Below are 16182 nucleotides of genomic sequence, written 5' to 3'. Positions count from 1 at the left end.
TAGCAACATTCTGCTACTGATAGCAACATTCTGCTTCTCACATCAACATTCTGCTTCTGATATCAACATTCTGCTTCTCACAGCAACATTCTGCTTCTGATATCAACATTCTGATTCTCACATCAACATTCTGCTTCTCACATCAACATTCTGCTTCTGATATCAACATTCTGCTTCTCACAGCAACATTCTGCTTCTGATATCAACATTCTGATTCTCACATCAACATTCTGCTTCTCACATCAACATTCTGCTTCTCACAGCAACATTCTGCTTCTGATATCAACATTCTGCTTCTCACATCAACATTCTGCTTCTGATATCAACATTCTGCTTCTGATAGCAACATTCTGCTTCTGATATCAACATTCTGCTTCTCACATCAACATTCTGCTTCTGATAGCAACATTCTGCTTCTGATATCAACATTCTGCTTCTCACAGCAACATTCTGCTTCTGATATCAACATTCTGCTTCTGATATCAACATTCTGCTTCTGATAGCAACATTCTGCTTCTGATATCAACATTCTGCTTCTGATATCAACATTCTGCTTCTGATATCAACATTCTGCTTCTCACATCAACTTTCTGCTTCTGATATCAACATTCTGCTTCTCACATCAACATTCTGCTTCTGATATCAACATTCTGCTTCTGATATCAACATTCTGCTTCTGATATCAACATTCTGCTTCTCACATCAACATTCTGCTTCTGATATCAACATTCTGCTTCTCACAGCAACATTCTGCTTCTGATATCAACATTCTGATTCTCACATCAACATTCTGCTTCTCACATCAACATTCTGCTTCTGATATCAACATTCTGCTTCTCACAGCAACATTCTGCTTCTGATATCAACATTCTGATTCTCACATCAACATTCTGCTTCTCACATCAACATTCTGCTTCTCACAGCAACATTCTGCTTCTCACAGCAACATTCTGCTTCTGATGATCACTACAATATGACTGCCTGCGCTACAACCCCTTTGTCTGTAACCAACTTCTGTGTCACTAACCTGCTTGCCACTAACCCGCCTCCCGTTCTCTACCCCTGCCCCTCCTTCCCTTCTCCCCTCTCTCTCCCGTTTCTCCCCTCCTCCTCCCCCCTCTCTCCCGTTTCTCCCCTCCTCCTCTCTCCCGTTTCTCCCCTCCTCCTCTCTTCCCTCTGTCTCCCCCCTCTCTCTCTCTCTCTCCCCCTCTCTCCTTCTCTCCCTCCCTCCCTCTCTGACTCTCAGGCTTGTTGGTCGTTTCAGAATCTGACCCAATAGCGGCCATCGCTCGCTTCGACTACTCTGGACGGACCAACCGGGAGCTGTCGTTTAATAAGGGCGCGCCTCTCCTCCTTTTCCAGCGAGTCAGTGATGACTGGTGGGAGGGCCAACACAACGGAGTAGACGGACTGGTGCCTCACCAGTACATAGTGGTTCAGGACATGTAAGAAACCACAAGACCAGTGTTTAGACAAGTACAACCTGTTCAGACCAGTATAGACCAGTACAGTGCAGACCACCATAGACAAGATGAGAGAATGGTTTTCTAGTTGGCTGGCTGTAGTGTGTGTGTGTGTGTGTGTGTGTGTGTGTGTGTGTGTGTGTGTGTGTGGTGTGTGTGGTGTGTGGTGTGTGTGTGTGTGTGTGTGTGTGTGTGTGTGTTACAGGACGGACAGGACTGTAGTGTGATTATGTGTGTGTGTTACAGGACGGACAGGACTGTAGTGTGATTATGTGTGTGTGTTATAGGACAGACAGGGCTGTAGTGTGATTATGTGTGTGTGTTATAGGACGGACAGGGCTGTAGTGTGATTATGTGTGTGTTACAGGACGGACAGGACTGTAGTGTGATTATGTGTGTGTGTTACAGGACGGACAGGACTGTAGTGTGATTATGTGTGTGTGTTACAGGACGGACAGGGCTGTAGTGTGATTATGTGTGTGTGTTACAGGACGGACAGGGCTGTAGTGTGATTATGTGTGTGTGTTACAGGACGGACAGGACTGTAGTGTGATTATGTGTGTGTGTTATAGGACGGACAGGACTGTAGTGTGATTATGTGTGTGTGTTACAGGACGGACAGGACTGTAGTGTGATTATGTGTGTGTGTTACAGGACGGACAGGACTGTAGTGTGATTATGTGTGTGTGTTATAGGACGGACAGGGCTGTAGTGTGATTATGTGTGTGTGTTACAGGACGGACAGGGCTGTAGTGTGATTATGTGTGTGTGTTACAGGACGGACAGGACTGTAGTGTGATTAGGTGTGTGTGTTACAGGACGGACAGGACTGTAGTGTGATTATGTGTGTGTGTTACAGGACGGACAGGACTGTAGTGTGATTATGTGTGTGTGTTACAGGACGGACAGGACTGTAGTGTGATTATGTGTGTGTGTTACAGGACGGACAGGACTGTAGTGTGATTATGTGTGTGTGTTACAGGACGGATGGGACTGTAGTGTGATTATGTGTGTGTGTTACAGGACGGATGGGACTGTAGTGTGATTATGTGTGTGTGTTACAGGACGGATGGGACTGTAGTGTGATTATGTGTGTGTGTTACAGGACGGACAGGACTGTAGTGTGATTATGTGGGTGTGTTCCAGGACGGACGGGACTGTAGTGTGATTATGTGTGTGTGTTACAGGACGGACAGGACTGTAGTGTGATTATGTGTGTGTGTTACAGGACGGACAGGACTGTAGTGTGATTATGTGTGTGTGTTTTCGGACGTACAGGGCTGTAGTGTGATTATGTGTGTGTGTTATAGGACGGACAGGACTGTAGTGTGATTATGTGTGTGTGTTACAGGACGGACAGGACTGTAGTGTGATTATGTGTGTGTGTTACAGGACGGACAGGGCTGTAGTGTGATTATGTGTGTGTGTTATAGGACGGACAGGACTGTAGTGTGATTATGTGTGTGTGTTACAGGACGGATGGGACTGTAGTGTGATTATGTGTGTGTGTTACAGGACGGACAGGACTGTAGTGTGATTATGTGTGTGTGTTACAGGACGGATGGGACTGTAGTGTGATTATGTGTGTGTGTTACAGGACGGACAGGGCTGTAGTGTGATTATGTGTGTGTGTTACAGGACGGATGGGACTGTAGTGTGATTATGTGTGTGTGTTACAGGACGGACAGGGCTGTAGTGTGATTATGTGTGTGTGTTACAGGACGGATGGGTCTGTAGTGTGATTATGTGTGTGTTACAGGACGGACGGGGACAGAAACAGTCCTAAGACTGAAGCGGAGTTGCAGGAAGAGAGAGTGTCCACTAGGGGCACCGCTGCCTCTCCCACTGGAGCTCACGTAGCTGACGCCTACCTGGCCAACCTCAACAAGTAAGAGACACACAAGAACCAATCACAACGCATCATCTCCTCATTTACATCTTCGCTGACCCAATTAGATCTCAGTCTGAATGACTATCGCCCCGTAGCACTCACGTCTGTAGCCATGAAGTGCTTTGAAAGGCTGGTCATGGCTCACATCAACACCATCATCCCAAACACTCTGAACCCACTACAATTCGTATACTGCACCAACAGATTTTTTTTACATTCCAAAAACAAATGTATACATCCAAATGACAACTTACAGACACATACAAACAACGACTACATCTCCTCTGCCCAGACTCGCCTGCTCACACCCCATCCCTAGTGCCTGCATTATTGTTTGCCACTTGGTCTTAAATTGTACCAATTTGTTGTTCTCAGTCGCCCATGTTATTTCAGTATTTCAAGAATAAATCATTTGATTTGTCCATTGTATCAATGATGGCGGATTGATTGACTTCCAAGTTTTTTCTAAATGAGTGATAAGAGAATCGTCCAGCCCATTGGGTGTCTCACTACACCACCATATGTTGTCTTGAAATATGCAGACCGATGGAAATAAATTACATTTATATTGTAATACTTCTGACAACTTTCAAGCTCCGCCCACAACTTCGGAACTTTCTAGCGTTCCCAAAAGGCACGGATTATTGAATCATTATTAGTTGTACGCTTGACATGACTGCTGTTATGCTGTATCATTTGTTAATTCTGTCTCTTGTATAATACATTCTATACTGTACTTTCGTTTATACTGGATTAATTAAGCATGCATTTTTGTTAACCTTTCTGGGGTAGGTGGGACGTTAGCATCCCACTCGCCAACAGCCAGTGAAATAGCAGGGCGCCAAGTTCAAAACAACAAAAATCTCATAATTCAAATTTCTCAAACATACAACTATTATACACCATTTTAAAGATAAACTTCTCATTAATCCAACCACAGTGTCCGATTTCAAAAAGGCTTTACGGCGAAAGCATAGCATTAGATTATGTTAGGACAGCACCTAGACAAGAAAAACCACACAGCCATTTTCCAAGCAAGGAGAGCCGTCACAAAAACCAGAAATACAGCTAAAATGAATCACTAACCTTTGATGATCTTCATCAGATGGCACTCATAGGACTTCATGTTACACAATACATGTATGTTTTGCTCATATTTATATCCAAAAACCCCATTTTACATTGGCGTGTAATGTTCAGAAATGTTTTGCCTCCAAAACTGCTGGTGAATGAGCACATAAATTTACAGAAATACTCATCATAAACGTTGATAAAATATACAACTTATGCACAGAATTAAAGATAAACTTCTCCTTACTACAACCGCTGTGTCAGATTTCAAAAAAGATTTACGGCGAAAGCACACTTTGCAATAATCTGAGTACAGTCACCAAACCAAACCCGCCATTTTGTGGAGTCAACAAAACTCAGAAATAGCATTATAAATATTCACTTACCTTTGATGATCTTCATCGGAATGCACTCCCAGGAATCCCAGTTCCACAATAAATATTTGTTTTGTTTCGATAAAGTCCATATTTATGTCCAAATACCTCCTTTTGTTCGCGCGTTTAGTCCACTACTCCAAATGCAGAAAGTGCGCAACAGAAAGTCACGACGAAAAGTCAAAAAAGTTCTATTTACGTTTAGAATCAATCTTTAGGATGTTTTTATCATAAATCTTCAGTAATATTCCAACCGGACAATTCCATTGTCTTCATAAATGAAAAGGAACTCAGGTCGCTCTCTCGGCTGCGCACGTGACTGAGCTCATGCCTTATTTTGGGACACCTGACTCCTAGAGCTCTTATTCTCTCCCCATTCACAGTAGAAGCATGAAACAAGGTTCTAAAGACTATTGACATCTAGTGGAAGCCTTAGGAAGTGCAAAATTACCCCACAGACACTGTATATTGGACAGGCAATCACTTGAAAAACTACAAACCTCAGATTTCCCACTTCCTGGTTGGATTTTTCTCAGGTTTTTGCATGCCATATGAGTTCTGTTATACTCACAGACATCATTCAAACAGTTTTAGAAACTTCAGAGTGTTTTCTATCCAAATATACTAATAATATGCATATCCTAGCTTGTGGGCCTGAGTAGCAGGCAGTTGACTCTGGGCACGCTTTTCATCTGGACGTGAAAATACTGCCCCCTACCCCAAAGAAGTTAACTGTTGGTTCGTTGGTTATGCTCCAACTTTCCATCCATCTTATGCCAACATCAGTTATTTTTAAATCTTGGTTTCAGTAGTTTATATTTTTTCTAAGAGATTGTCAGTTGGATAGGCTCTCTGCATCTTACCTATCATAAGAACATATTTTTCTGACTCAAACAAGATTACCTCAAGATTTACCTCGAAGTTTCGTGATATGTAACATTAAGTTGCATGTATTTCAAACTATCTACATTGGTCAGTCCAGAACTACTTTTTAATTCTGTCATGGAAATAAATATATTTCCTGTTACCAAGTAATTTACGGTTTCTGTGCCTTTAGTTTTCCATGTGGGCCAATTTATCGATTAATTCTAAAAAGCTATTCAAGGATTATTCCATAAGGTTGTGTTTCTAGGGAGTGATATTGGTTCTTGTAAAATACGTTTCATTTTCTTCGATATAGTGTTCTTTTATTTATTTACCCCTTTTTCTTTCCCAATTTCATGGTATCCAATTAGTAGTTACAGTGTTGTCCCATCGCTGCAACTCCCGTACGGACTTGGGAGAGGTGAAGGTCGAGAGCAATGCGTTCTCCAAAACACAACCCAGCCAAGCCGCACTGCTTCTTAATACACTGCTCGCTTTAACCTGGAAGCAGCTGCACCAATGTGTTGGAGGACACACCGTACAACTGGCGACTGTGTCAGCGTGCACTGTGCCCGGCCCGCAACAGGAGTCGCTAGTGCGCGATGGGACAAGGACATCCCAACCGGCCAAACCCTCCCCTAACCCGGTCGACGCTGAGCCAATTGTGCACCGCCGCATGGGTCTCCCGGTTCCCGGCCGGCTGCGACACAGCCCGAAATCAAACCCGGGTCTGTAGTGACGCGATGCAGTGCCTTAGTTCTAGTGTTCTAAACTATGAAGTTGCTAATGTTCTTAGCTTTATCCTTTGAAAATCTACATAAAAAAATTCTAGGGATGAGCATGCGCATCTTCAATATGTACCCATTGTTCCTCTTTAGTGCATTTAACTACAGTACCAGTCAAAAGTTTGGACAAACCTACTCATTCCTGGGTTTTTCTTTATTTTTGCTATTTTCTACATTGTAGAACAATAATGAAGATTTCCAAACTATGAAATAACACATATGGAATTATGTAGTAACCAAAAAAGTGTTAAACAAATCAAAATTATTTTATATTTGAGATTCTTCAGTGTAGCCACCCTTTGCCTTGATGACAGATTTGCACACTCTTGGCATTCTCTCAACCAGCTTCACCTGGAAGGCTTTTCCAACAGTTTTGAAGGAGTTCCCACATATGTTGAGCCTTGGGTAACGAGTTGATACAATACCATGTCTGGAAGGTTAAAACCACTCCAGACTTAGGAAGATGTACACCTTTATTGGGTTTTATTTACCCATATAATGTTTGTTATGACCCAGTATACTTTTTTTAAAGAATGTCTTTGCTGGGGTAATTGGTATAACCAAAAATAGATATAAAACTTTGGCAGACATTCCATTATGAAGAGGTTTATTCTTGAAAATAAAGGACAGCCGCACACTCTAAGAGCTCAGATTCAAATCATAGATCCAACACCCTACTCAACAAATTGGATGCAGTCTATCACAGTGCCATCCATTGTGTCACCAAAGCCCCATATACTACCCACCACTGCGACCTGTACACTCTCGTTGGTTGGCCCTCGCTTCATATTAGTCGCCAAACTCACTGGATACATGTCATCTACAAGACCCTGCTAGGTAAAGTCCCGCCTTATCTCTGCTCGCTGGTCACCATAGCAGCACCCACCTGTAGCACGCGTTCCAGCAGGTATATCTCTCTGGTCACCCCCAAAGCCAATTCCTCCTTTCGCCGCCTCTCCTTCCAGTTCTCTGCTGCCAATGACTGGAATGAACTACAAAAATCTCTGAAACAGGAAACACTTATCTCCCTCACTAGCTTTAAGCACCAGCTGTCAGAGCAGCTCACAGATCACTGCACCTGTAAATAGCCCAAACAACTACCTCTTCCCCTACTGTATTTATTTATTTATTTTGCTCCTTTGCACCCCAGTATTTCTACTTTGCACACTCATCTACTGTAAAATCTACAATTCCAGTGTTTTACTTGCTATATTGTATTTACTTCGCCACCATGGCCTATTTATTGCCTTTACCTCCCTTATCTCACCTCATTTGCTCACATTGTATGTAGACTTATTTTTCTACTGTATTATTAACTGTAAGTTTGTTTTACTCCATGTGTAACTCTGTGTTGTTATATGTGTCGAACTGCTTTGCTTTATCTTGACCAGGTCGCAGTTGTAAATGAGAATTTGTTCTCAACCAGCCTACCTGGTTAAATAAAGGTGAAATATATTTTTTTTTTAATAATTAAAAAAATCCAACGTTTGGACAGCCAAGCTGTCTTCATCAGGGTATGATCACAAACACTGCGGGATGACTTGTTTATATAGGGTAAAGCTGTAGGGTAAACTATTTTTCAAGGGAAGTGGGTGACAACTATCAGCCCTCAACAAACTGTTAGGATCAGTAGGTTTCCTGTAAAGATCAGTGTATAGAACATTATCTTCACACAGGATCAGAAGATCAAGAAAACTGATTTGAAGTGTATCAGATTGCATAGTAAATCTCAAATGTTCAGAACAGGAGTTAAGAAAAGCATGGAATGCCTGGATCTGTTTTGTCACCCCTCCATAGAACAAAAATATCATCAATATACCGTTTCCAAATAATGATGTAAGGCAAGAAAACATTTTTGAGAGGATTGAAAATAGACTGTTTCTCCATGTAACCCACATACAAATGATCATAGTTAGGAGCCATGGGGGATCCCATAGCAGTACCCTTCGTCTGAATAAAGAAATCATTTAGAAACATGAAGTAGTTATGTGTGAGTACTATTTCAGCCAACGTTATAATGCAGGCACTGGAAGGTAGTTCATTAGGGTCACGTTGCAGAAGAAAATGTTCCATAGCTTCAATACCGCCCTCATGTGGAATATTTGTGTATAATGACTCAACATCAAAAATAACTAACAAGGTGTTCTCAGGGAGAGGATCAAGAGATTCAATGATAGAGATCATACGGCTGGTGTCCTTTACAAAGGAGGGGAGCTGTTCTGAGATCATACTGCTGGTGTCCTTTAGGAGGAGAGCTGTTCTGAGATCATACTGCTGGTGTCCTTTACAAAGGAGGGGAGCTGTTCTGAGATCATACTGCTGGTGTCCTTTAGGAGGAGAGCTGTTCTGAGATCATACTGCTGGTGTCCTTTACAAAGGAGGGGAGCTGTTCTGAGATCATACTGCTGGTGTCCTTTACAAAGGAGGGGAGCTGTTCTGAGACCATACTGCTGGTGTCCTTTAGGAGGAGAGCTGTTCTGAGATCATACTGCTGGTGTCCTTTAGGAGGAGAGCTGTTCTGAGACCATACTGCTGGTGTCCTTTACAAAGGAGGGGAGCTGTTCTGAGATCATACTGCTGGTGTCCTTTACAAAGGAGGGGAGCTGTTCTGAGATCATACTGCTGGTGTCCTTTACAAAGGAGGGGAGCTGTTCTGAGATCATACTGCTGGTGTCCTTTACAAAGGAGGGGAGCTGTTCTGAGACCATACTGCTGGTGTCCTTTACAAAGGAGGGGAGCTGGTTCTGAGACCATACTGCTGGTGTCCTTTACAAAGGAGGGGAGCTGGTTCTGAGATCATACTGCTGGTGTCCTTTACAAAGGAGGGGAGCTGTTCTGAGACCATACTGCTGGTGTCCTTTACAAAGGAGGGGAGCTGTTCTGAGACCATACTGCTGGTGTCCTTTACAAAGGAGGGGAGCTGTTCTGAGATCATACTGCTGGTGTCCTTTACAAAGGAGGGGAGCTGTTCTGAGATCATACTGCTGGTGTCCTTTACAAAGGAGGGGAGCTGTTCTGAGATCATACTGCTGGTGTCCTTTACAAAGGAGGGGAGCTGTTCTGAGATCATACTGCTGGTGTCCTTTACAAAGGAGGGGAGTGGTTCTGAGATCATACTGCTAGTGTCCTTTACAAAGGAGGGCAGCTGTTCTGAGATCATACTGCTGGTGTCCTTTACAAAGGAGGGGAGCTGTTCTGAGATCATACTGCTGGTGTCCTTTACAAAGGAGGGGAGTGGTTCTGAGATCATACTGCTGGTGTCCTTTACAAAGGAGGGGAGTGGTTCTGAGATCATACTGCTGGTGTCCTTTACAAAGGGGCGGAGCTGTTCTGAGATCATACTGCTGGTGTCCTTTACAAAGGAGGGGAGCTGTTCTGAGACCATACTGCTGGTGTCCTTTACAAAGGAGGGGAGCTGTTCTGAGATCATACTGCTGGTGTCCTTTACAAAGGAGGGGAGCTGGTTCTGAGATCATACTGCTGGTGTCCTTTACAAAGGAGGGGAGCTGGTTCTGAGATCATACTGCTGGTGTCCTTTACAAAGGAGGGGAGCTGTTCTGAGACCATACTGCTGGTGTCCTTTACAAAGGAGGGGAGCTGTTCTGAGATCATACTGCTGGTGTCCTTTACAAAGGAGGGGAGCTGGTTCTGAGACCATACTGCTGGTGTCCTTTACAAAGGAGGGGAGCTGTTCTGAGACCATACTGCTGGTGTCCTTTACAAAGGAGGGGAGCTGTTCTGCGAGTGGTCTAATAAAAAAGTCAACAACAGTAGATAGAGGGGCCGTTACTGCATCAATGAACGCTACAATAGGGCGCCCTGGAGGTTTTGTAACGTTCTTGTGTAATTTCGCAAAGTTTAGAAAGTGGCAATTTTAGGGTGTTGAATAGCCAAAAAGTCGTGTTCTTTTTTGGTTATCTGACCAGAACTGAAATACCCATCTAGGACAGTAAAGATAGTGTTCTGAAATTGGGGTCACTTCTGAGTTTCTTGTAAAAGGTCTTGTCAAGCAGTTGTCTATGACACTCATTTACATAAGCTGTCCTATCCATGAGTATCGGACAGTACAACCGACCCACCCTTATCAGCAGGGAGGGTAAGGACTGACGTATCGGACAGTACAACCGACCCACCCTTATCAGCAGGACGGGTAAGGACTGACGTATCAGATTGTACCATCGACCCACCCTTATCAGCAGGGAGGATAAGGACTGACGTATCGGACAGTACAACCGACCCACCCTTATCAGCAGGGAGGGTAAGGACTGACGTATCGGACAGTACAACCGACCCACCCTTATCAGCAGGGAGGATAAGGACTGACGTATCGGACAGTACCACCGACCCACCCTTATCAGCAGGGAGGGTAAGGACTGACGTATCGGACAGTACAACCGACCCACCCTTATCAGCAGGGAGGGTAAGGACTGACGTATCGGACAGTACAACCGACCCACCCTTATCAGCAGGACGGGTAAGGACTGACGTATCAGATTGTACCATCGACCCACCCTTATCAGCAGGGAGGGTAAGGACTGACGTATCGGACTGTACCATCGACCCACCCTTATCAGCAGGGAGGATAAGGACTGACGTATCAGACAGTACCATCGACCCACCCTTATCAGCAGGGAGGGTAAGGACTGACGTATCGGATTGACCAACCGACCCACCCTTATCAGCAGGGAGGGTAAGGACTGACGTATCAGATTGTAAATCAAGCAAAGCTTGTTTTTCATCCTTAGGTAAATTATGGAAAGATATCTACTCCTGTTTGTCCTTAAGGAGATGGGCAACATCTTTTTCAACAAGTCTGCAATATGTCTCGATAGAGTGATTGCGATTGTGGCTGGAGGTATAAAATAACTCTTGCTTCTAACAGGAGTCGGAGTACGTGCAGGTGAATAACCTACATATTCAATAGAAATATCAGGATTAGTGGAGCTAAAGTATTCCCTTAAACGGATGTTTCAAAAAAACTTAAACACACTATCTTAACATCAAATTCGTTGCACTGAGTTGTAGGCACAAAAGACAAGCCTTTATTAAGCAAGGAGATATGGGCAGGACTCAATATCTTGCTTGATAAATGAAAGACACTCAGTCCCGTGGGTTCTCTGCCTCTGGTAGTCGTTTCTTCATACCCCGTCGGGTGCAGCATCTCGTCGGTGCGCGTGCCCGCGGCCACCTCCGCCCAGTCTCTCGTCGAGTAAAAACCTGCCACTGGAAGCCGATGAGGCGCTGGTTGTAGTGTTGGTCAGACGGGGGTGGATGGAAGTAAGCGTCATCCCTCCTGCGTCTGTCATGGAGAGGAGGAGCAGGACCTCTTGTCAGGGTTTCTCCAGAAGTAGACTTTATCCTCGGCCTTGTCTTTTTTGTCTTGGTTGAATTTCTTGATTTTAAGTTCCTTTATTTCTGTAGACAACTTGTCCTGGAGCGCTTGGTTAGTTTTCATCAGTTCAATGAATATGCCATCATCATTAACAGCTATTTGTAGAGCTGTGTGTTTGTCTTTAATCGTGTTATCCATTTCACTAAAATCCTTTTTCAACTGGTCAACAATTAATGTCATTAAATCAGTAGAGCATTTGTTCAGGATGGCACACCAGCGCTCACAGAAATCATCTGTGCTCTGTCCCAATGATGGCTCTTTTTGCCACCTGAGTCCCCGTGGAATAATGCCTTGACACACATAATCACTAAGAGTGACTATATGCAGATGCGTTCTCGTCTTAGATAAATGTAACAGTTCTTTCGAGAGGTCAGAATTACCCCCCGGCATGTCAAAAAGAGACTCCGAAACAATGATCTTATCACGTTCCCTTTGGCTATATTCAAAGTCATCTTGTTTGGGTCTTTGACCAGTGTCAGGAAAATAATTATCATTCGGCAACGTTTTAGAGCTTTCTGTCGGTAGGGTGCTGTTTACTGGGTAACAGAACAATCTAGAGGAAAAAGAAACGCACACCTATTAAGTCGAGGTGCTGGCTAGCGGAGTGGAAAACGTGAAAATAAAGGAGAGCCGCCCACTCTAAGAGCTCAGCTGCAAAAATGTAATGTCCAACATTTCGACAGCCAAGCGGTCTTCATCAGGGTATGATCACAAACACTGTGATGACTCGTTTATATAGTATTAAAAGACACAGGTGTCTGTAATCATGGCCAAGTATGGCCTAATATCATTGGTTAATTCTCAAATATTAAAATGACGTACAAAGAACATACAAAAAACAAATGGATAGCATACGATCATAGATTCAATTTAGACTACATGAGGTTTATTCTACCTGGAACATTTATCAGAATATTATTCCAATTAATGAAATCTGCTTTCATACTGTTGAGTAATGGAATAGTTATCTTTATATATTTGTTGTTTGTTGTCACTTATTAAGCATCCTAAGTATGTAATATTTTTTGTGGTCCACTTAAAGGCTTGCTGTAGATCATGAGTTATTATTAATATTTTTCCTATTGCCATTATTATTCTTTTTTTCCACGTTCATTTTATAGTTTGAGATTTCTGAGTATTCTGAAAATATTTTTTGCAAAGGGTCATTGAGTTTTCACAGAGATGACGCAGTCTCTATTACACTCCACACTGCCCTCTACCACTTGAATAAGCGGAACACCTATGTAAGAATGCTGTTCATTGACTATAGCTCAGCATTCAAAAATGTAGTACCCTCCAAGCTCATCATTAAGCTCAGGACCCTGGGACTAAACACCTCCCTCTGCAACTGGATCCTGGACTTCCTGACGGGCCACCCGCAGGTGGTGAGGGTAGGCAACAACACATCCGCCACGCTGGTGTGTGCTTAGTCCCCTCCTGTACTCCCTGTTCACGCATGACTGCGTGGCCGCCCACGATTCCAATACCATAATTAAGTTTGCTGACGACACGACAGTGGTAGGCCTGATCCCCGATGATCAGACAGCCTACAGGGAGGAGGTCAGTGACCTAGCAGTGTGGTGCCAGGACAACAACCTTTCCCTCAATGTCAATAAGAAAAATGATCTGATCGTGGACGACTGGAAACGGAGGGCGGAGCACACCCCCATCCAGATCAACAGGGCTGTAGTGGAACGGGTCGAGAGCTTCAAGTTCCTCGGTGTCCACATCACTAAGAAATTAACATGGTCCACACACACCAACACAGTCGTGAAGTAGGCACGACAATGCTTCTTCCCCCTCAGGAGGATGAAAAGATTTGGCATGGGCTCTCAGATTCTCAAAAGTTGTACAGCTGCACCATTGAGAGCATCTTGACTGGCTTCATCACTGATCGGTATGGCAACTGCTTGGCATCTGACTGCAAGGCACTACAGAGGGTAGTGTGTATGGCCCAGGATATCACTGGGGTCAAGCTTCCTGCCATCCAGGACCTCTATACCAGGCGGTGTCAGACGTGCCCTACCTGTCTCGTTTTTCGTCACAGGGACAAATTTGAACTCTTTGCATCCACAATCTGGCGACATTTCGCTGAAGTTTCCAGACAAAACAGATGGCAACCTCACCTATTCTCCGTCACTAAACCGGGTAATCTTGGAAGATTTCGGCAGAAAAGACTTGATCCTCCAAGGTCATAGACTATTCTCTCAGCTACCACATTGCAAGTGGAACCGATGGACCAAGTCTGGAACCAACAGGACCCTGAACAGCTTCTACCCCCAAACCATAAGACTAAACAGCTACCCAAATATCTGTACCAACTCTTTTGACTCATCACATAAGCTGCTGCTGCTGTTATCTATCCTGTTGCCTAGTCACTTTACCCCTACCTACAGTATACTGCTGTTACTGTCTATTATCTATCCTTTACCCCTACCTACAGTATACTGCTGTTACTGTCTATTATCTATCCTTTACCCCTACCTACAGTATACTGCTGTTACTGTCTATTATCTATCCTTTACCCCTACCTACAGTATACTGCTGTTACTGTCTATTATCTATCCTTTACCCCTACCTACAGCACTGCTATTACTGTCTATTATCTATCCTTTACCCCTACCTACAGTATACTGCTGTTACTGTCTATTATCTATCCTTTACCCCTACCTACAGCACTGCTGTTACTGTCTATTATCTATCCTTTACCCCTACCTACAGTATACTGCTGTTACTGTCTATTATCTATCCTTTACCCCTACCTACAGTATACTGCTGTTACTGTCTATTATCTATCCTTTACCCCTACCTACAGTATACTGCTGCTACTGTCTATTATCTATCCTTTACCCCTACCTACAGTATACTGCTGTTACCGTCTATTATCTATCCTTTACCCCTACCTACAGTATACTGCTGTTACTGTCTATTATCTATCCTTTACCCCTACCTACAGTATACTGCTGTTACTGTCTATTATCTATCCTTTACCCCTACCTACAGTATACTGCTATTACTGTCTATTATCTATCCTTTACCCCTACCTACAGTATTCTGCTGTTACTGTCTATTATCTATCCTTTACCCCTACCTACAGTATACTGCTGTTACTGTCTATTATCTATCCTTTACCCCTACCTACAGTATACTGCTGTTACTGTCTATCTATCCTTTACCCCTACCTACAGTATACTGCTGTTACTGTCTATTATCTATCCTTTACCCCTACCTACAGTATACTGCTGTTACTGTCTATTATCTATCCTTTACCCCTACCTACAGTATACTGCTGTTACTGTCTATTATCTATCCTTTACCCCTACCTACAGTATACTGCTGTTACTGTCTATTATCTATCCTTTACCCCTACCTACAGTATACTGCTGTTACTGTCTATTATCTATCCTTTACCCCTACCTACAGTATACTGCTGTTACTGTCTATTATCTATCCTTTACCCCTACCTACAGTATACTGCTGTTACTGTCTATTATCTATCCTTTACCCCTACCTACAGTATACTGCTGTTACTGTCTATTATCTATCCTTTACCCCTACCTACAGCACTGCTATTACTGTCTATTATCTATCCTTTACCCCTACCTACAGTATACTGCTGTTACTGTCTATTATCTATCCTTTACCCCTACCTACAGCACTGCTGTTACTGTCTATTATCTATCCTTTACCCCTACCTACAGTATACTGCTGTTACTGTCTATTATCTATCCTTTACCCCTACCTACAGTATACTGCTGTTACTGTCTATTATCTATCCTTTACCCCTACCTACAGTATACTGCTGCTACTGTCTATTATCTATCCTTTACCCCTACCTACAGTATACTGCTGTTACCGTCTATTATCTATCCTTTACCCCTACCTACAGTATACTGCTGTTACTGTCTATTATCTATCCTTTACCCCTACCTACAGTATACTGCTGTTACTGTCTATTATCTATCCTTTACCCCTACCTACAGTATACTGCTGTTACTGTCTATTATCTATCCTTTACCCCTACCTACAGTATTCTGCTGTTACTGTCTATTATCTATCCTTTACCCCTACCTACAGTATACTGCTGTTACTGTCTATTATCTATCCTTTACCCCTACCTACAGTATACTGCTGTTACTGTCTATTATCTATCCTTTACCCCTACCTACAGTATACTGCTGTTACTGTCTATTATCTATCCTTTACCCCTACCTACAGTATACTGCTGTTACTGTCTATTATCTATCCTTTACCCCTACCTACAGTATACTGCTGTTACTGTCTATTATCTATCCTTTACCCCTACCTACAGTATACTGCTGTTACTGTCTATTATCTATCC

General features: G+C 43.2%; 1 protein-coding gene across 1 annotated transcript in view; it reads left to right on the top strand.

The window, feature by feature from the left end:
- The window catches only part of LOC106565713 (SLIT-ROBO Rho GTPase-activating protein 2), a 213665-nt gene that overhangs the window by 180294 nt on the left and 17189 nt on the right, over positions 1-16182 (top strand). Inside the window, 2 exon segments of the mRNA XM_082959388.1 lie at positions 1247-1445; positions 3223-3351. Of these exon segments, the coding sequence (XP_082815514.1) occupies positions 1247-1445; positions 3223-3351 (328 nt within the window).

Source organism: Salmo salar, chromosome 12 (genome assembly GCF_965601325.2).
Source record: "Salmo salar chromosome 12, fSalSal1, whole genome shotgun sequence".
NCBI classification, from domain to species: domain Eukaryota; kingdom Metazoa; phylum Chordata; class Actinopteri; order Salmoniformes; family Salmonidae; genus Salmo; species Salmo salar.
This window is presented reverse-complemented; position numbering and strand designations above follow the sequence as displayed.